Below are 23,671 nucleotides of genomic sequence, written 5' to 3' on the forward strand. Positions count from 1 at the left end.
TAATTGAGTTGACACAAACGTGAAAACACTAGATTAAAATATACAGGTTTTAAGTCTCTCTCTCTCTCTCTCTCTCTCTCTCTCTATATATATATATATATATATATATATATATATATATATATATATATATATATATTACTGAGTCCTTTATTTTCAAAAATATGTATTGTAATTATTCTTGTTAGCTTAGGTTCAGTGGCCATATTTTTTCTTGTGCGCTCTAACATTGTAGTTTCTACTTACATGCAATAGACAATGATTTTCACTTTAAAATAACGATTTCAAATCATTACAATAAAAAAAGCATCTCGATAGTTCGTTGTGTAGAATTATTGAACATTCATTTTTCTTACGTTGATTAAATGATATTTCGATTCGTTACAGAAGAGAAAAAGTTCAAAGCTATATCGTAAGTTCAAGAGTTCAGTCCCAGATAGAAGAACCACAAAATAAAACTATAAAAACAATCATTGCAAGCATTTGAAAATTGGATACATTTGTGTCATGAATTTTAATATTATAAAGGTTATCCATTTTGTTATAGAAAGGTACCAAATGCACATAAAACTGGCAACTTCACCTGCGTTAATATGAGGGCCGATACTGATTGGGTAAATGGCTCAAACGCGTCCGAAGTTTTCTTCGTTCGTTAGAGCTGCTTCGTGGCTGTACGCGTCTTAGGTTTGGGAGATCCGAGTTTGGTCCCAGTGGGAGCTCATGGGGTTCGGATCCCAAGTTAAACTGTAGGTTTCAATCTCATAAAGCCTTGGTGCTGAAAGAGACGTTAAATTCCAGATAAATCAATATAGGCTCACATTTCTTCTACGAATGACGCATGACAAATAGACGTATTCATTCGATTACCTTTCAAACAGATGTAAGCCCTTTTGATACGATAATGGGGATATAAAGCTCAAACTTTCAGGGAAATTCGGCCTGGCACTGGTAGTATAGGGAATTTTTCAATAGCTGTTCATATTTTTTAAAAAAAGATTTTTTTTTTCACAATTTCTTTGAATGGAATAAACCGTACAGGTCACCATATTGAACTTCGTCTCTCCAATCCTGTAAACTAAATCATGCGCTGCGGTTATAAATTGAATTTTCTTGTGACATAAGAAAAGAATAAGGCGTTTGCGGAAAACTTTACGCAGAGAAAACTCACCCCTAAAAGTAAAATATTCCTTGTAGCTTTTTTCCCATGAGAAATATCTTATGCAGTATGTTAGGATTACTAATAAAATATATATTTTTAATATATCAACAAAATCGCACAAGTCGTATTTTACAAACTCGCCTCCAGTAAACTATCTTTTGCGAACAATCTCGTGGAAGTGCCAGAGCATGAGTTATAGCAATAAAGGAAAGAACCGTTTTGTTTACGGATTTATTACAATATCTTTTGCGTTAATTTCCAACCCCCTCCCAAAAACAAGTTACGTATACCCTCCATTTGTTTTCAAATTGTGGAAAGTATTTTCTGTATTAAATGCGTTGAGCTGAGGATCATCACCTGTCCGTTATGAGGATGCTCGTACTAAAACGTTAAGGATAAGTAAAGATTGTGTCCATATCTGAGAGTTTCTGTAAAAGCTCTCGCAACAATCTATACCATTATATCAAAGAGTAGAAGTGACTGATTCATTATTGCTCAGGTCATACTACTATAGGTAGAAACCTGAAATTTGGACACAATACTCCTCCTGTCGCGAAAGTATGTTACAAGGATTTTTTTTTGGGGGGGGGGAAATACTTATCCTAAGGGGTAAAGAGGATTGATTCCTCCCCACCACACACACAGAAATAGTATATCTCACGAATCACTGAAGTTAAAGAGATGAAACTTGACAGAGATGATGAGAAAAAAATAAGGGAAAACGTGTTTAAGAGTTCTTGAAATTTTCGCTCATAAAGAGGGAAATGAGTTAATTTTCCCTTTGTTTAATTAGAAAGTGTAAAGTGTGAGAACTTGGTAAAGTTATGGACCTGAAATTCGGTTTATTCTTGAAATTAAAAGTAAGAAAGCACGAATTTCAGCGTTTCTGAATATTGTGCTTCTAAGAAGAAAAAATGGCCAATTTCCGTAACATTGAAATGCTCCTTTATTTTTTCACAAAGTACCGGTAGTGATCACTTAAGTTTGAGATGTGAAATCCAGTTAATCACACTTCTGAATAAAAGTAAGAGAATACACATTTCAGCGTTTTCGAAAATTTCGCTTCTAATTAGTGATGAGCGTAAGAGTATTGGTCTTGCAGTTTTTGCAAGAGTCTTGCATGCAAGACCAAGATCAGGTATCCCAATGCAAGACTAAAACCAAGACTCTTGGGCAAGAGTCGCACAAATACCGGTACTACTTGAATTTTCTTTATAGAATATATAAAAAAAGGGGGAAAGTCATCACATCTTTCACTTGAATTTCTTGGCTTCAATGGAAATACAACTGGAGTGAGTGTTTTTCCAGTAGTTTATGCAACCCGTGTGAGTCTATGTGCCCCTGTAGCATAAAGTTACAGTATGTCGTATTCTGTAGTTATTACTCGTTTTCAAGCAACACAGGTGTCATTCTAATCAAAGCATGTTGCTCACAAAGAAATGTGTCATTGGTGCTGGATTACGATGCATCCGTGCGTTTTTAATTAATGAGGATTTGCTACTTATCGGGAAATCAGACACTATTCTACGTATGTGTATTATTTGGAATAAACTTAAATCTTTGACCTTCGATCTGGTAACGTTTGTTGACTCGTCATGGGATAATTATAGCAAAAGAGGGATTTGGACTGCTTTGCCTCAGACAGTCTGCTGGCAAAACGCCACAAACGTCCAGTAAGAAGAAATCTGCAACAGTAGCGTACGCAGGAATTTATTTCGGGGGGTGCAAACTCAATATGAGGGTATTTTATATTAAAATTCCTAAAATTTCCCCTAAAATTAATCTAAATTTACACGAAAGTAGACATTTCGGGGGGGGGGGGGTCCGGACATCCAGGACCCACTCCTGTATACGTTCCTGATCTGCAAAATAAAAACCTGAAGTGGCGAGCGCAAAAAGTGAATTTCATGCGTATTTCGAAGTTTTTGCGAGAAGTGGGGAGCATCCCTGTGGGTTATGCAAATTATGCAATAATCGAAGAATAAAGTGTCAATAAAAATAAAAAAGAGAAACACTTCAGGACTGAAAAAAAAAAATTATCAGTGTATAGGAATGAAGCGCAGGATCTATTTCCGTTAAAGCAGCAGTAAACTCGAAATTTGAAGATTTCTTTAAACCTGGTTTGATTAATCAATATTATTGTTTTAATTTTTTCTCTCTTTTTTGGCCAATATTGCTAACCATATCATCATAGCTATTCTGTCATTATTGGCAGGTCACCTACTCCAACTGAGAAACTTCGATATATTTTAGTCCTCGGCTATTCTCTTCGTCTTGACACCGTGTGCGTGGGTCTTCTCGGCGTTCTCCCGTTTCCTCCCACTTTCTTCATTCCACCATTTCATTCATTACTCATCATCAGCGTCTCCTTTAGCATAACCGGCATAATCGGGGGGGGGGGGCTGTTTCATCCGCTGTGTGTTTATTCATTCAGTCTATCTAAATGTAAATTCATTTCAAGTTAATTTATTTAGTCAAGAACTTTTTAAACGATGTAAACAATAACCAGTTTAACGTACCAGCACACAACTTGCCACTTCTAAGGAAATGCGACTTGAATTCAGGGAAAGGATTCGGTATCCTGTCACGTTGATGAGTCAGAGGAATTAGTTTGTTTCGGTCAATGTAGTGCAGTTGGCAACAATGTTTAAACAGAGAAGCAACGACAGCGCGACAGCGCAGGGAAGAGTTTGTTGATGTTCGTGTTCGTAAATAACAGCAACGAGTAGTAGTTTGTGGTGTAGGAGGAATTGGGTATTTTGACGTGTAGATTTCATTAACACTGAGAACCGAGAAATTCCAATTGCAACGATCACTTAGTACCGTTTGCATACTTACGAATGTTGACAGCAAGTCATGGGAATGCTAGCTTTGACTGTCAGGCTGTAATAGTCAATGAAGAAAGTACAGCTTGTCAGGCGAGATTCTCCGAAGGAAGTATCCGTGTATATGATCGGCCTAAGTGTGATCTTCAAGAAGATTTAGGTGTTTCAGAATCACTAAATAAAGCGAGGTAAATATAACAAGTGCCGGTAAATATTACAATGTTTTCTTTTTGATATTGCTAGTTGCTTCCGGGTTTTGATATCTTTACGTTTTAAATTGAGTTACTTTTTCCTCATTGGAAGTTCTTTCAAAGTTCTTTTTGGGTTTAAACAGTTCTGATTCTAGTCATCATATAACCTAGTCCCTATACAATTCATTAATCAGCTCATTTGCTACTAATTTTTGGAAATGTTGCATTGGTTGGTTTGCGTCGTATTTAATTGATTTATTTTTGTGATAAATTATATGAATAATATTGTGCGGTACTGATTTACTAAATCATCTGTAATAATTTTACATGTTATGAAATACCTAACATAGAAGTAAGAGCAGATTTATTCGTGAAACAGGAATTGCAAATCAAGAATGTTTTGGAATGTCAACGAACAGATTTAATTTTTTTCTGCTTTCATGTTGATGTTTACTATATATATATATATATATATATATATATATATATATATATATATATATATATATATATATATATATATATATAATATATAATATAAATGAATGGTGAATACCAATTAGTAGCTACTTTAATTTGTTATAGGTTAGTTTTCGTTGGAATAAGTTTAGGATGACATTTAGAATCTCCCCCAACTCGTTTCATGGCTCGAGAACCGAGTACCTTGCTTTTGTGTAAATTGTGATAAAGATAGAAAACAACTGGCTCTGCGGGACTTCAAACCCCCTTCGCTCGCTTAGCTGTATTTTGTGAAGTGAATAACACTGGAGATTTTATATGTGCAAGATTGGGGGAGAAACTAAAAGATATCCGAAGTTTATCTTATCGTGAATGTTAATTATATCATTTGAACTTGTCATATAGGCATTAAAATGATTTTTGGAACATTAGCTTTTAGTATTAAAGGTATAGTTAGGCTTGGGTTGGTTTATTTTTATTTTCCATCTCTCATTCAAATATAAAGGATTTTTTCATTCTAATTGATACGTGTACTTTTGTAAACTTATCGGTTAGTTCATCGTCTATTAGATTATGGTGTTTCCGATTACTGTGATGTGTTTACATGGTTCATCACGTAGTCTAATCACTTGTAATCCGAACAATTTAATTGTATTTGCCTTGAACTGTTAATCTATCCACGCTGAGCATCTAACTAAAATAGTAAGGTAGAAATTACATAAAATAATATGTGCATCTTTAACTTATAATTCTCTATAAGGGAAACACTTGCACGAAGTATCGAATAACAACTTAATTATATACACTTTCGAAGGTACTTTACTTGCCTAGATTAAGTAAGTTACCAATGCAAATTACTATGCCTTTAGAGCAAAGTGTAGATTTATTGTGTGGGTCCATAAATAAATTCATTGCTTATGTGTATACTTAGTTTCCAGTGAGTCGACTGTATCGTTATCATTTTAGGAGTGTAGGCTTGAAAATATACTAACCAACCTGTGCTAGGTGACCACTAAAAAGGCCGAATGCTATCCAACCGAGCGAAGGTAGAGCGCAGTAGGAAAACTGCGGTAACGTAGGGGGGCATCCATAGAGAGCAGGCGCGTCAGCGATGGCAGGCATATGCATAAACAAGGATAGCGCAACAGATTGTATATGGCATAAAAACACTTACCGTACGTATCAGATTATGTATTTGTACGTTACTAAGAACATTATAGGTAATATTCTGCCATGTTTTTAGTGCTTGATCATTTCTTTTCCACAATAACATAATGCATTACTAGCGTAAATTTTATAGATATGTGGATCTCTTTTAACTCTCGACACTTGTATAGTTTCGCGTCATGAGTTAGCACACTACTTCAGATATTTCACTTCATTTTGTGTACTGTGATTAATGGCTACCGTATGGAAGAATACGTGCGTAACAGGTTAGATTTTGATTAATTTATTTCTACGTAGGTACGCATCTCACAGGTAAGAACACAATATATTTCAATTACGTACACATGGGTGTATTAATGTACAGTATTATTACAAATTTTTCCTGTAAATTTTACAAATATGTAGATCCGTACGGTAAATAAAATAAAATTAAAAAAAAATAGTACCGGTACCTCCAAAACTTTTATTTTATGTGCGACTTCCTTTTCCTCGGTACATACATTCTTTAGTACGGTGTAAGCGTAATGATCACCGATTTCTGGAAAATTTGTCCCAAAATGCCTTAAAGTATACACTAAGATACTTGCACAAGAGGAATTCCTTGTGACCCGTCAGTGAGTGTGGGAAATTGAGAATTCGATAGCAGTCACAGAGAGCAGAGAAAAATAGTATTTATCAGGACAAAAAGTGCGTGTGGATTAAGAATATGGAGATCAATTTCAAATTATTTCTTATCTATATTCTTGCTTCAATAATACTGTAATGACTTTTACAGTGTTCTTTTGTTAGCGCAAACTCCAATAATTGTGTAGAGATTGATAATAAGCCTACATACTGGTATACCGTTAAAAGAAAGAAAAAAAAAAGATTGTTTAACCAGAAAAGATACACTAAACTGTGTTAGGTGCTAACTGCAAGCAAGAATAATATATATTCGGTAAGGGCAGGCTGAAGCTTGGTAAGCTGTCGTAGTGGCACCATAGGTGCGTCTGTGGCGAGCAGTCGTGTTAACAACAGTGGACGTGGGCATAAATCAACATTTCCGTATAAACTAGTCGATACATTCACTACATGTGACACGGTCTTTGAGGTCATTTAAAACAACCTTTTCATGTAATCCTTACATAGACTGAGAAAAAATAATGAACATACATTAGGAGTATAGTCTCTCTACATATATATTTTAAGCACCCACAATTTCCACATTATACCGGGTCTTTGCTGAGATGTAAATACGTCATCATACTCCGCGACAGCGAAATCGACATTTGACATGAACCGATGTCAGCAAGGCGCAATATTGCGAAAACTTCGATAAGAAATTAACTTGACCAAACAAATCTTGCGACACGCTAACAAAAGTACTCGTGTCACTAAGAAAATACAGCACGTGTGTTGAAGCGGACTTCTATGTCATTGTGTTGACAGCGTTGCAGTAAGTGGGTTGGTTTACCTGAAATCAGCTCACAAGATCAAACCTCAATTTGGCTGCCGGGTATGACATCGGCTGCACAACAGAATGTTTTCTAGTATAAAAATCCGTATGCTTGTGGAAGTCATAGTCTGAAATGCAGATTAACTTTCATTTGGGTCATGTTTATTTGGTAGTTTATTCGCCAGTATGACTACCATTGAAATCAACATTGTCTGCGTTGTTATTCGTAACTTATTTTTAGGATTTTACTTCCTGCAAAATATTTCTACTTATATTACCAGTTTTAGTTTATTATAATGATATGTGTGCTATAATACTCAGTGTATAAACGTAAATTTATCTTTCTTATATTGTTAAATCAGGATTCCGACAAACTGGAAAGTAGGGGAAAATCAGTGAAAGTCAATGAAATGAAAGATGTTCATTGAATGCTAGGGAAACCGATTGAAAGTTAGGGGAAAATTTGAAGTTTCTGCGGACGCTTTAGTTTTGATAAATGAGGAAATACATAACTTATAAACTACAAAAATATCTGTAACGTGAAGCCATTATGAATTTATCCTATGATGGTGCGATGAATCGGTGAATTGGAATGTTTGTAACCTACTACGTTGCTTGCACTACCTATTCAGTAACTCCGGAAAGTTTACTTGTATCACAGGGTTCACAAAGGTTTTTTGTAAAATAGAGCGGTGTCATGATTCGATGTATGAAACCGGACTGCTGAAATCTATAGTTATAGGGCTATGTACTGTTGGTGTGACATAAGCAGAAAATCTTATTTTGAGCAAAAATATAGACATTGGATTTACTGGCTGACGTTTTCTCGTACAAGTAGGAAGAGAAACCAGGGAGCAATAAAAATTGGAACTTTTACAATTGCCGCTAGATCCTAACTTTTTAAGTATCTTTTTCTAGACGAACTTCAAACATTTGACATTATACATGATGCACTTGCTGAAAATTCTGGGAAATTATACATCTGTTTTCAGTCTAAACTCAGAACAACTTCGGGAGGTCCTAACGGATTAGAACTTGACGCTGCTTTACAGCAAGTTTCTTGCTGGAAATGAAGAATGCAATATTTTGAAAGATAATAAAATTTGGTCTTGTCATTCTTCCATGGAAATATAATGGTCGACAGAGGATCTTCCGTCAATGAATCATCTTGGTTGTAGCCATTGTGAAGTCTGAAATAAAAACTAATGTCAATGTATAAGTATGTAACGCCGTGGCCTATGGAAACCCGGAGGTTCAATGCCGTGTTCACGAAAGTTCTCCATTGACTTCTGTCCTTAGCCAACTGGATCTAGTTTCTACTTTGTATTTTTATTTCTACGAGATTCATATGATATTGTCCTCTTATCTGCGCCTAGGTCTTCCTAATGGTCGTTTTCCGATTGGATTTCCAGTCAAAACTTTGAAAGCATTCCTACTTTCTTCCATTCTGGCTACATGACCTGCCCACCTGAGCCTCCTAGACTTGATGACACTAACAGTGTTTGGTAAACAATAGAAATTATGTATTTTCGTCGTTATGAAGTTTCCGTCATTCCCCATCCACGTTCCTCTTGGGCCCAAATATTCGCTTCAGGGTTTTGTTCTCAGATATTTTCAGTCTACGTTTTTTTTTTTTTTTTTTTTTTTTTTTCCGCAGAGTAAGCGATTATGTTTCGCAACCATATAGAATAACAGGCATTATTATCTTCTTATATACTTTAGACTTCCAATTCCTCGACAGAATTCGCGACGACAAAGATTTTGAATTGAATAATAACACGAATTCTTTGCTTTTAGTTGACATTTAATTTCTTCGTGAATATGGTTTTGGTCTGTTAATCTTGATCCTAGGTATTTGAAAGTGTTTACGGGAAAAACAGCTTTTCAGTGCTCTAACAATGTTGATATATGAGTCACATGTTTGTGACCTACACAAATAAGATCCTTAAACGTCGCTCTTTCTAAACACATTTTTCCTGTAAATTTTGCAAGAACGAACCCCTATATTTTTAATCAGCACCAATAACTTTATTTCTGTAACTATACAAATGCATCCATACATACATATATTACTTGTATGTAAATAGTATTGCATGATAAAATAGGTTTGCGAAGATTTGGAAAGTATAAAAGTTTGAGTCTATTACTTCAGAGAAAAAGGGCTATTTTCTAAGGAACGTATGCAGAGGACATGTCTTTAAACGATAATGTAAAAGTACCGTACACAATATAAGCATCGTTACTATGTAATCCTCCATGAGAATTACACTACTATAGTAAAGGTGGAAAATCATTCGTAGAGAATAGTTTTTGATGTGTTATAGCAAATTGTGTAATGAAACTGTGTATTTGTAGTCACTATATAGTAGCACACGATTTCTGTATCTGTTGAATTATTTGAATTATAAGTAATGAAAATTGTAAGTCGAAGTCCGTTTGATGATGAAAAGAGTATACATATTTCATATATTGGCAAGCTGATTCTTAAACTGCACGGCACTATATGATTAATCAATGAAATAAAAGTGAACAACTGTTTCAGTTTTATTACTTTTGTGGCGGAATTCTAGTTTAGTCAATTTATTCAAAAAATCTGTTGCACTTCATCGGTTTCGGAGCGATTCAGATGATACAATATGCAATCATTTTATAATTCTAATATAACAACCAAACATCTTTTTTTTTTTTTTTTTTTTTTTTTTTTCATTAAATGAATTACTTTAATGTAAATGTTTTGTTCTCGATGCATCTCGCGGATGAATTGGTTTTATGCTATATCAGTTTTATGCTATGCTGTCTCCCTAAAAACGTTTGTAAATTCATATCGTGATTTTTTCGTATAGTATGGGTCCTGGCTGCTGATCTGGTGTCTAACGCGTGTGTTATGCTTTCATTCTTCAAGGCTTTCAAAGCAGGAATCGAATCCCAGACCCCATGAGCCGAAGGCGTGTGCGCTAACCGTTAGACCTGCGGGGAGAGCTATAATTTTAATGTGTATTGGGATTTGCGTTTGTCCTCAAGTGCATCCATACATGGAATATAGATTATTAAATTGAAAGTGAAGTTACTACGAACTGCAAGCTTTTAAGAGCCATTTTTATCGGAGAAACATTATTATTTGGAGCTGTGTCAATGTAATTCACTTCCGAGAGAGACTGTGTGAAAATATTGTGCTTATTTAATTGAAACCAAGGTTTGAAAGCTAAGTTGTTGTCGAGGCTAAATAATTAACATTTTCGTCTTCGAGCAGACTCGCGTTTCATTGTCGGTGAGAGCATTTAGATTCAAATCCGATGACAAAATCTCTTTCCATGCGTTATATAGTCTTCTGTGCTGTAAAGAAACAAACTCCAAATAAACCAATCTAATGTATGATCTGTAAAATAAGCCCAACGTTAATCTAGAACATCATCACAACTTCGACCACAAGGTTGTATCGTATCGGAGGGTAATGATACTTTTGCAGCAATTTTTATAGAGGTAGTTGGTGAGTACTTCAAATTATATGCCTGTAGCCAAACTATCTCTATAAAAATTGTTGCGTGAATACCTTAGGATTCTGAAATATGTATTTTTGGATAGCGCACATAGTAGTTCCTAAGTAAAGTCTTCAGCCGACAACGGTAGGTCCCATAGTTTTGGAGCTATGGACCTTTAAAGTTCATTTTTTCATGTTTTCGGCAGCCTATAACTCCGAAAGGAAGCATTTGTGCACCTAGGTTGGTCTATACTTTTTGTCTTATCTTGGTGTCAGGAATCACCTCCAAAACATTGTCGGCGTTGTTTTGAAACACCCTGTATATAGGAATTCTCGAAACGTAGCAAATGATGTTCAGGTCAATAAAACATTTATTTTTATTATTTATTTTGTTTTTAAAGTTACGTATTCACTACAATACGCTGAAAATAATCAATGTATTCATCTGCGTACATTTATCTTAGATTTGACATTGTTTATAAGCTGTTCTAGGTTAGTGCTAGAAATTTTCTTCTTGTCAATTTCGAAAACAGTCCAGTGCATCCACAGTAATGTTTATCTTTATTTCTCGATTGAAAGGATGCCTTTGTATATTGAAGAAAATTAATAGAATAAAAGCACTATTCATAGGAAGTTGTGGAGAGAATAGCAACAAAAATGTAGTATCGTTTCGTGCTAGCAAGTTATAACGCAAGCGTGAAAACAACTGTATTTTCAGACTAGTTTCCACAATCAAACTCTCAGTTTGATGTGCAGTGGCCAGATTTCTTTGTTAGTGAGTTCGGAGCGGACTCATTGAGTTCAGTTTCTTTGAGTTTGAATAATTCCCTGTCGTCTACAGGAATAGAGTAACTATAGATGGCTCATTGGTTCCGAAGTTGCCGATAGAGTAAAAAATATGGGCTGTGCACACAATGGAACCATTTCTGCTTTCGTGTAGCAGTACCTTTCTTTCCTTAATATACTTAATTTTATGTGTGTATATAAGTAAACCCAGAATATCAATCAAGTTGATGTTTTTAATAGTGGAACATTACAATAAAGGTGCGACTAGTTGTTTCTTAGTTTGAGCGAGGAAGAGTCTCTTTTCAGTACCGAGGCTGGCTATATGAGACGTGGACCTATAGTTTAAGGTGGAATCCGAATCGCCATAAGACGTTCAAATTTCAAGCCTGATCCCGGAATCGAATCGGGAGTTTGTGTACCAAAGGCGCACATGCTAGAGCCTTTCTATTTCAAGTGTGCCCTTGCTGGCGCTGCCTGTTGATGTGTGTTACTCCGTACCTTCCTTGAAAGAGGAGGGACAAGTTGTTGTGGCAGACATTCTTCAATAGTTTGATGTGGGCAGGGTTGCCACATTGAATTATTTCACAGGCACTGTCTTGTTAGTCATTCTAAGTAGCGTACGATCTTCACTCATCAAGACCAAATGACTGAATGAGATCATCAAGAAATTCTGCTTCTAGATACTTGAGTAAACACACAATTCAGTTTCATTATTATTATTAGTTTCAAATATTCTGTCTTTGTTGTTTCAGACATGAGGAACCTAGAAAGGAAGCTGAAGTTTCAACTGAAAGCAAAAAGTCTCCAGCAGGGTCAGGCCCTGCATCAGATGCTGACTCCGATGGAGGTTCCTACAACGGGAATGCAGAACGAGCAGAACATTCAGATGATGAAATTCCAAATACACATCATCTACCGGAAGCGGCTCTATTCCAACCTATTCACGAAGAAACGCGGAAAAAGTATGTATTTCTTGCCTTTGTTTGGTACGATGAGTAGATTATATAGTCACTTTGAAAGTATCTTCTCTTATGAAATTAAGTATTCTAAATGCTCCGTTAGTAAGAATGTAAATTTTGTGTTGTAAACATAATAAACTTCTGAAAGATAATGAAATTAGTAATTTCAAGTGATGGACAATGTCTTTACAGCTTTTTAAAGTATATATTGCAGTATAGTAATAATGAACAGATGAATTGGATATTTGTCTTTCTTTTTTGAGTTTCTTATTAGTATAATCCTATGAAACGATTGATAGTATTCTTTTAGATTGAAATTTAGCTTGATAGAGCTTGTTTTATGTACAAGTAAACATAGAAGTGAAAATATTGTAGTGGTGAAATTAGATGAAGTTAAATAGACACCTGTGCAAAGCTTGGGTGAATAGTATTTATTAAGTTGGAACCAAGGAGTTTGTACAAAATATTTCAGTTACTTGTTTAAATTCTTCTAAAATTGAAACTTAACTATTTTCGAAAACTGATAGAACGATCTTGTTCAAAATGTTATATATATATATGTTCCTCAAAAATCGGAAACCCGTACTTCATCCTGAAATCATAATACACAAGGATGAATTTTATTCAGAGATTGATTTGGAAAAAAGGAAGTTCATGTTTTCAGTTTTCTGTCGAAAGGAATATTTGCTGATTATTCTGTTTGCATTACAATAGTCATAACCATTAATTATAATCTTTCATTTTCTTGCACATTTTCGACTGCTTTGCATTGACAGTCTTCATATTTGGATTTTAAGGAGCAAATATTCCAGCAAGTAATGTGTTTTTCCGCATACATAGGCGGCCTTAAAAACAAGGCGTTGCTTCTGAAGAAGCTAACAAATTGAGTTGTGTAATTAGCAATGTACTTCCCTAATCCATCACACAGTGTGTGGCGCATTTCTGTGGGAATGCTAAAGGAATATTTTTCACGTTTACTTCAAAACATTTATACAATCTTCGGACGATCATTGAATGAATACTCAGCACTGTGAGACCCGAATATCAAGTGATACCGAATGATCAATTGTATAAAATTTGTAGTTTACGGTGGTGAAAATCATGTGAAGTGAAATAGCATAATTAGTACGTGTTGCTTCTTGTTTTCACACCACTGTGTATATTCCTTGCTTACCTTTGTAAACGAATGATGAAGTAAATCAAATGCTACTAGGACTGTGAATCGTAGCTAAATACATTTAGTGATTGAGTATAATTTTTATCTTTTTAGGGCTCAACCAACCAAGGAGATGAAAGCAGCATTGAAGGTTCTGAATGATTCTCTTCAAAAATCTTCCAGTAGAACAGTTCAGCTGGACAGTGCAACAAATATAATTCAGAAGGAATGGTTTAAAGTAAGTAGTAACGTCTTTAATATTTTGTGTGCACTATGAGGATATTATCATAGGTGAATGAATTTCTGATTACCAACTATATATTTATTGTATGAGAATATTGGAAGAATCAACCTATTTTCGTTACACCACATCCCTTAGGTGCGAATTCAATGAGTCCAACGCAATCTCGCATTTTTAATTTTCATTGCACATCTGTATATTAAAACGCTAGATTTATATGTTTGTATCCAAAGAACAGTTTATATGTTTGTCTGCAATCCTTTCGACAATGAAAACTCCAAAACCACAAGTGCGTGCTAGAAACGTACCGTTTCCACTGGTCAATTCCAATTTTGTGTAGATTGTCCAGTTCTCATTCAAATTTTCAAATAAATAAAAATAAAAAAAAAAAATAAATAAATAAAAATAAAAATAAAACAAAAGTGTCGTTATGGTTCTAGTCATCATTTTAGGGTTCGTTTTTAACCCATTAGATTAACCTTATTGCAGGCCGAAACTACGGTATTAGGCAACCAGTAGAGAAGTTACGTATGGCGGGTTGACGGACATTCCAGGCGCTTTGCTTAAATCTGAATGGCAAAAGCTATTGCATGTTGACGACTTCAGAGGCTTCAAGAGACGCAATGAGGCGTACTCGGACAGATATGGGTTTATTAGAAAAAATATTTCCACTTGATATCGTGTTACTTCAACAAATTTGCTACAAACTCACTCCAACATCTATACACAGCTATTCACTTCCTTTGTGAGTCTCCTATCCTTTACTTGAGTGAGTAAGGAGACATGCACAGTGGGAAGGAGATTCATGGTCATAATAGAACGATTAGCTGAGTAGATAGCGTAGGTTCAGCTAGTTATAATTAATTGTGTAAGTAATGTATTTGCTTATTACATACTGCATGCAAGAAGAAAGAAAAACACTGATCATACATGAATTAGAAACTCCAACAGGAAGTAGGCTCAATCTTACAAACGGTGCGAGATATTGGGGAAAAAAAAAACTAAAAATTTTCCTCTTAATGGTACCCCACGCCGATTTTTATCAAGACGTCTTTCACTGTGAAGGAACACGTATAGATGTTGTGAGGAATGACATGGAGATTCATGCTCATTATGTGAATGATGCGCTGTGTAGAGAGCGCGGGTTCAGCTAGTTTATAAATTAAGGTTTCCTAGGCATAAGTAAATACAGCACTTTATTCACCGATCTTATGTGTGATGGGTGATCTACATTCTGAAAGAGGGATCCGATTAAAGACCTTCATTCATTTCTATATGCGATTAGAATCATAATTCTGAACTATAAGGTAGACTATGAGGATAAGTTGTATGATAGTGTTGTAATAGTGTAGTACAGTTACAGTTTATTATTAAAAAAGTTTCGGATAGGCATGTAACACTGGAAACAAATAATAACAATGGAATATGGGAAATAATTGTGAGAAAAAATTGTAGGGACCTCGGTACTATGGCAATAATCAATTCGTTGTTCGTTCCTCAGAATTCGGCTGGATATAGGGCGAGTTCTCTAGCGTGGCTTCGGCTGCACTTAAAGAATTGTGAATTATTTTTTAACCTATTAATCTCTTGAGAGCTGTTTTTTCTAACTATTACCTTGCGGCTTTTTCAAAAAAATATAATAATGCGAATTTGAAACTTAGCACGTCGCTGTTAATAGGCTAATCCTCGGTGGTGCGTTTTCGTGCAGCTACCTATTCCAAATTAAGATTGGACTAAGAACCTATATATATCCGAGTGATAGTTTTTCATTTCTTTCACTGTTAATGATGTTTTTATAAGTAAATGCTTCTTTGGGATTTTATTTTTATTTATTTATTTATTTATTTATTTATTTATATTATAATTCTTATTATTGTATGTGCCAAAATGTACTATTCTTAGGTTACAATATATCAGCATTCATGTGCATGTCCGCATTTTGAGAATAAACATTTCTGTCCTCATACATTTTCCGAAACACCCTGATTTGTCCTAATTTTCTAAGCTCAAGTGTGTTGTCAATTCAATTTCAAACCTTTCACATGTAAATACAGCACTGGGTATTTATGTCTGGGTATTTATATTCAAAGAAAGAATTGTCACAGATGATCAGATCTACTAAAAAAATACGAATTGGTAGAGTCAGCATGATGCTAGGTAAGTACTTTTATTTTAGTGTTTTCCATACATTTCAATTATTGGATCAAAAGACCCAATATATTTCAGGTAAAAATTTTCTTGTAGGTCTTATATCTCGAGCACTACATATAGCGTAGCCACACCAAAACTAACAATTTACTTAGTATGATGTGCTTATTCCGTAACAAATACGAAAACTCGATTTAAGAACCGTTCAAAAATTTTGTGACCCCTGATCTAAAAAATTCAATATATTTCATAGAATCAAACATTTTCTTGTACGCCCCATATTTTGAGAACTACATATAGGGTGATATCAATAAAAATAAGTAACTACTCCTGAGAAGTCCTGCTCGAGAATCGGAGTAACTACGCCTGGAGTAATCTCCTCCCTCAATTTCGTATCAATAAAACAAGCCACTACTCAGGTCTAGTCTGCTCCAGATTTATGAACGTTTACTCGCGCTTCCTCTGCACGTAGCACTGAGTCGTATCAATAAAAGAAGTGATTACTCATTTCTCCCATTCATCGCGCAATTTCGTTGTTTTTAACCTATGGCGTAGTATCTTAAAAGCCATGAAACGGGCAAGTAGCAACGGTAGCTTCAAAGTGCATTTGTGGATATTGTAAAAGAGTTCCAGTGGTACTTTCAAAGTCACAGCTACCAGAAAGTAAACGAAAGAAAGCCGAAACTTTGAAGGTAATTACAGTGAAATGCAACGAAATATCAAATACATCTACGACTGAGACACAAATTCAAAAGAGAATCTTTAATATTCGAGCGAGAATAAAACAAAAATAAAAAAGAAGAAAAATAAAAAAAAAAAAAAAAAAAACGGGAAAGAAGAAAGTAATACTGAAACCATGGGAATGAACCTATTTGAGCTGATGGATGTTGATTGGAATCCAGCAATATCAAGATTAACACGACAAGCGCATATCACGTGTTGTCCAAGGTCTTTGTAGATTGTTTGGCTTTAAGAACGAAATCAGACACTTGCCTCCTTTGTTTTCTTTTTAAAAAAGTCCAGCCACCCACGTCATAAATCACGTCCATCTGATTGCGTTTTTCACACCATACGTGTCCCCTTTCGCCTTGACATAAACAAAATACATTCTCATGTATACACCCTTTCTATCAACGTTGAGTTGAGTTGATTATTAGTTTAACGTCCTTTTCAGTAGCGTGCCTATATGAGACAGAACCCACTGATTAACGTGAAATCCAAACCACATGAGCTCCTGCCGGGAATCGAACGCGGGTCTCCTATGCCATGTACGCTAACCGCTTAGCCACGAAATAGCTCTTCCTATTAACGTATTACTCTCCAAAATACTAGGTTTCTTTAATGCCACTTGTATATAGTCAAGTGCTCCGATAGCACCCGGAAATGTATATTGTTCTTGCCACTCTGCCTTTGCTGTTTGTATATTACGCACACTTCCGGAAACAATCCATTTTCAGGTAGTCATAGACAGTACTTTGAGCCACACCAGAATCCCGACATTCCGACCTGGAATCCCGGATCACTCACGTAACGCAAGAAAACCAAGGTCACCGATGTCTCTGTAAATTTGGGGGAGAGGGCATTCAGATGCAGAAGGTATATATATATATATATATATATATATATATATATATATATATATATATCAGGATTTTAAGACAAATTGCACTCTAATTATGCCAAATATTGTATATTCATAAATACAATAGGGGGCCCACATGAGCTTTGGGGGGCCCGGGCCTCCACAGGATCGGCGCCCTTGAAGAAAACCCGCATCTTTTCATCATTACGTAGTCCACCACCCCGAATTTCGGTTGATTCTCCTTAAAAAATGTTGTGCTAATCACTACATTTTCTTTCATAAACTTATAATGCTTTTTGTAATCTCCATTTCCAACATTTCTATGCAGTTTATAAGTTTTTCTACGTAGTAAAACAATCATATACTCTGCCATATTTCGCACGGAGTCACCTATTTAGCTTGCTCCACAAATTTGGAGAAGTTACTAGCATCACAGAGGAGTCTTTGATTTTTATTGATATCAAACGCGGAGTAGTTACTCGGCTCGAGAATAGAGGTGTGGTTACTTCAAAAGGGCGGGGCTTCTCCGAGGTCAGCCGAGACGACTAGTGCTCAGTTCTCTTTTTATTGATACCAATGCGAGTAACTACTTCAAAATTGGGCGTAATGAGTAACTTCTCCGTTTTATTGATATCACCCATAGTGTAGCCTAAACAAAGCTAACAATATTACTCAGTATGATGTGCTCTTTCCGTAAAACATACGAAAACCTGATTTAGGAGCTGGTCGAAACCTTTGTGGCCCCTGATCCCAAAACTAATTATTGGCCAAGATCGCAATCTTTTGATTTTTTTTTTTTTTTTTTGATTATTCCTAAAATTCTTGTTTTTCATAATGTTTTAAAAGCAAATTTAAAAAGGGAAGATGAAGTTTATCGTTCTTCTGTCGAAAGCTAATATTTATATAACAAGCTAGCCAGATGGAAGTGTGTCCTCGTTTTTGCATTTCAGATTACGGTAACCCTAAATATTCTGCTATTGACCTTACAGCAACCAAGTGTTAGATAGATTGTTGATAGTGTAATTACCATTTTTCATATCCATAGTGCTTGTAGGTGAGTTCCATAACATTACATATTTTCATCCTCCTAATTAGCAGTTAGATTTAGTGACTTCACTACTTTTATCGTAATGGTTATCGCCGATTATTCTGATTTTGGGACATTGGAGAGTATTAGCATTTCTGTAATTAGTTCAATTTGTGTATATAAATGTTATAAAAACACCGTCGTGGCTATATGATTAGCATACAGCGTGGAAGACGGAAGATCCGGCTTCGATTATCAGTGAGAGCTCATGTGCTTCGGATTCCACGTTAACCTGTAGGTCATTCCATATAGCCTCGATTTACTGGGACGCTAATCTGCAAATCAGCCAACAATGTGATAAAAATAAAATAAAAATCTTGATCGTGCCACGATTATACCTTTATACCTTAAAGCAACGGTTCCCAATTTTTTTTTTTTTTTTTTTTTTTTTTTTTTTTTTTTTTTTTTTTTTTTAACTGACAAGATACTTTACTGTATGTCCACGGCATCGAGACACACTTATTTTATTTATTTATTTTTTTCAAATAATACAAATTATATTAGTGTAAGACTAAATGTTTCTACAAAGTAATGACTGTGTAGTACAGAGCATTACTGCTGCCGCTTGAGTTTGTGATTAATGCTGTCGGTCTCCAGATTGATTCTAACTAATTATTAAGTCGTTCATGACTTTTAAATTCTAAAATTTCACGACACACCCTATGGGACTGCGTGATACACCGGTTGGGGACCACTGGACTAAAGGAGGCGAAGGTTTAATGAAAGTGGATAATTGATTATCGCATAAGTGGTGAAATGAAAATGTGAGGAAAAAACGGGCCACATATCTCATAATGTGTCCATCTATCTTGTCTTTTTCAAATACTCCTTTTTTTCTCCTACCATTTCCGATACTCTCTCATTTGATATTTTGCTCGTCCATCTAATCTTCATGATTCTCCTATAGCACTACATTTCAAAGTATTCCATTCTTCGTTTTATCTTTTCTCCTAGTGCCCATGTCTCACATCCATACAATGCCGTACTCTACATGTATGCTTTCATCAGCCATTTCTACTGTTTTGTCTCGATGCTTCGGGTTAGAGGTTTCGGTTCTTCTTGAAATGGCTTCTTCGCCGGAGATATTTGGGATTTTACCACTGAAAAATATTTAGAAACCTGTTATCGCTCTTTGTTTTACTTCCAAAGTAACAGAATTCTGCACTTCTTCTACCAGGTGGTCTTCATTTTCTAATTATATAACACATCTCATAACTTTTGTTTTGTTCCTTTTGATGTTTGTTGAATTTGCTGCTAGTACCTGCTGCGTACCGCTTAAACCTGTTTTTTCTCACTTTCTGCGAACCATACGATATCATCCACAAATATAAGGGTTTGTATTTTCTGCCTATGAGCAGTTATTCTTATGCTTTATTTTATTGCTTCTTCAGACTAAACAGAATTGATGAAAATGAGAATCCATGTCTAACCCTTTTTTTGAATTTCTGCTTCTTCTGTCTCTCGTACTTCAATTATTGCCTTTTATTCTTTGTACAGGTTATATATGGGCGGTGTTATGCAACAACCATTCAACCCACAACGAGTCAGTTTTGAAGAAATCGCAGTTATAGGTTTCTTTTTCCCCAAGATATTACCGTATGTGGGTTGACTTTTCTCTTCATAGATGGCAGACCGATCGCAAACGCTTTACCAGGATTTTTTAATATATTCCTTACATGTGTCCGAACCACCCTGCATTCCTTTTTTTTTTTTTTTTTTAAATTTTGTGAGTTGACTGGTTGCATAACACCGCCCATATTATTCATCGCTTCTTATAGTTTATTCCTGCTTCATTCAGAATTTTTAATATTTTGTTCAATTCTGCATATAACCCTTTTTTCAGGCTCACAGAGGGCCCACGGTGGCGAAGTAGTAGAGCGTTCACATCTGGCACATTGGGTCCCTGGTTCGATCTCAGCTCGTGCTATGTGGTCTTTATGATGAACAAACTAATTTTCTTGGGATTGTCCCATTTCCTCACACTTTTCTTTATCCCACCATTTCATTCATTCGCATAATTAACGTCTCCTTTACCCTGCATTTTGGGGCGTAAAACAAAGATTTCATTTCACTTTTTCCAGACCCGCAAATGCTACGTAAATTAGCTCTTCCCACTCCAATTCTTTCTTCTAGTAATCCTCTTAAAGCAAGTATTACCTCCTTTGTTCCGGTTTTCTTTCTGAATCCAAAGTGGATCTTGGATTCCAATCTTCTATAGATTATTTTTGTCAAGATTTTTGAAGCATGTGCAAGTAAACTTATTGTTCAGTGATACTCGCGTTTCTCAGCAACTACTGTTTTTGGCATTTTCACCGTCTTTGCTCGTCTGGAAGTCTTGGAGCACCTGCGCTTATTCGTTAATGCTATCTTGAACTACCTGTCTTGCACTTTGTATGATTGCAACTGGCATCTCATCTACGCCTCGAATTTTATGATATTTAGGTCCTAATGCTTTGTCGTACTCGAATCTCAGTGTACAGTCTCCGTTCGCCTCTTCTTCTACTTCCTCCATGTTTTCTAATTCTTCTAATTGCTTCTCTCTTCCATGCAGCCTTTCTAAATATTTCTTCCATGGTTTCACTTTATCTCCAGCTTCAGTTATGTCTTCCTTTTTTTTTTTATTTTATCTTTTACCACATTGTTCTTTGGTCTTCGTTGATTTTGAAGTTACTCTTCTTATAAGCCACATCTGCTCTTCTTGTGATTTTATCCTTTTCTTCTTGTGTTCACATTGTTGTTGTATCCACTCCTTCTCAGCAAATTTGCACTTTGGAATTATTTGATTTCTTATTCTTTTATACTGTCTTAGCCTCATTCTTGTTGATATTCTTCAATATTCTTACTCTTATCCACGAAACCCAGAATTGCCTTTATGATCCATTCTTTCCTCGCTGCTTTTTTCCTTCGTAACCTAATACCTTCATGGTAGTAAGCAGGCCAGTTTTTTTTTTTTTTTTTTTCGTAACTTTTTGGAATTTGTGTATATGTTTGGTCTCAGGAAAAGTGTGTACTTCTGTCCTACACATGCTTTTATCAAAAGCATCGAAACTGAAAACACTTTTGAAAACTGTTTCTGAGTTTTGCATGTAGGTTAACTATTGAATCAATGTATCTTCCATTACAGTCATTAATTAGTTGCTTATTTTTTTTTTTAGATTTCAAGCACAGTTTCAGCTAATCCTTTGGATGTTGAGGATTACTTGGACTTCTTTGAAGGCATATCGTTCCAACTTTTGGAGTATGTTGTTAACATGACTGATGTTAGTGTAAGTATTTTATCTTGGAAATATTGCTAAGAATTGTCTTTCGTATGTAACGTGATTATGAGAAATATATTTTTAAATTAGTTAAAATTAGTTCAGTTCTGCAACTTTATTTTTTTACAATATTTATTTATTTAGAAACTATATTTTAATTTATAAGTGGAATCCTGTAACAAAAGAAATACTGACCAAAGGTTAAAAACACACTGTATTTTAAAACTATTATGTGTTACAGTTTCCGATATATACCATATCTTTCATCAGACGCTATATACACACTATAAGAGGGGACCTACGGGATTGGCTGAAGGCTTCAGCTAATATAATTTAGACTTTGTTCATAAGGATGACTACATATATATATATATATATATATATATATATATATATATATATATATATATATGTCTGTATCTTCATTTATGTTCTATGGTGTCTGATGAAGGATATGGTAGATATCCGAAACTGTAACACATAGTAGTTTTAAAATACAGTGTGTTTTTAAGCTTTGGTCTTTTTTTTTTTTTTTTTTTTTTTTTTTTTTTTTTTTTTTAATAATAATATCCAATCCAAAGCCATGGATAGTGTTATTATAGATGTAGAATCCTATGTAACAATGTTGCGTTACTTTTCTTCATCTCTTCAGTAACGTATTGTCAGAGTTTACGTGTCAATATTTTACCTGGATTATTATTATTATTTCTCCGCTTTCTTAGAACTTGATTTAACAATGGTATTTCCGAGCGCTTATCTTTGGATTTTGCAACTCGCAAGTCGTACTGTGATCTTTCCAATGGGCTGTTAAAGGTGCTGATTGAATTTCGCGGCCAGATTTTCCACATTCGCTCTACGATCCTTGGTTATAATTCTCTTCAGTGCTCGGGAATCCCTCTCACTGGAGCTTTTCTTCCGTCCATTATTACTTTCCATCAATATTTTGCCATGAGTTATTACCTTGGACACTTCTGGCGATACACCTAACACATTGACCATCTTAGGTCTTGAGACAAGTAACCTCAGTCTACGATTTGACCTCTTTAAAACAGAATGGTCTTCCATTTTGTACCACCATCGTCTTTCCGCTTGAATACACTATTAACAATGATTAAACACTGCACGTGTATCCTCAGAATTACTACCTCATATATCTTAAATATTGCGAATTTCAGATGTTTCCATTATTTTGATTACAATCTGTTATGTATATAATACAGTTTTTTCTTTCTTTCTTTCTTTCTTAATTCTTTGGAAACGGACTCGTACAGTCCGGTCCAGATCCGTTTACCTTAATCAACTTTCTTTCATAAGTAATTCCTGAACGAATGAACCAATTAGTGTTCTGTCGATTAATCAAGATTATTTTCAGATTACCCGTTATGAAAGAAAGAAAGAAAGAAAATAGTTACACAGGAAGTATTTATTATCTCCGACAGAACTTTTAATGTCTTTCTGATGCAGATGCAATAATTGTGGTGAACTACAATGCATATTTACTATATATTATACATAGTACTATATACAGGTTGTTTCAAAACAACACCGACAACGTTTGGGATGTGATTCCTGACACAAAGATAAAGCAAAAAGTATAGACCAACTTGGGTGCACAAATGCTTCCGTTCGGAGTTATAGGCTGCCGAAAACACGAAAAATTAACTTTAAAAGTCCATAGCTCCAAAACTATGGGACCTAACGTAGTCGGTTCGAGACTTCACTTAGGAACTAATATGTACCC

At 35.2% G+C, this 23,671-nt stretch overlaps 1 protein-coding gene across 3 annotated transcripts in view; it reads left to right on the plus strand.

Annotated features, from left to right (window-relative positions):
- The window catches only part of Kank (KN motif and ankyrin repeat domain-containing protein 2 kank), a 367,377-nt gene that overhangs the window by 319,953 nt on the left and 23,753 nt on the right, over positions 1-23,671 (plus strand). For all 3 annotated transcript variants that reach the window (XM_081762311.1, XM_081762312.1, XM_081762313.1), the window contains 3 exons: positions 12,253-12,462; positions 13,730-13,853; positions 21,829-21,939. In XM_081762311.1, coding sequence (XP_081618437.1) covers positions 12,253-12,462; positions 13,730-13,853; positions 21,829-21,939 — 445 coding nt within the window. The remainder of the gene's footprint in view (positions 1-12,252; positions 12,463-13,729; positions 13,854-21,828; positions 21,940-23,671) is intronic.

Source organism: Thermobia domestica, chromosome 6, assembly GCF_964235325.1.
Source record: "Thermobia domestica chromosome 6, izTheDome1.hap1.1, whole genome shotgun sequence".
Taxonomy (NCBI): domain Eukaryota; kingdom Metazoa; phylum Arthropoda; class Insecta; order Zygentoma; family Lepismatidae; genus Thermobia; species Thermobia domestica.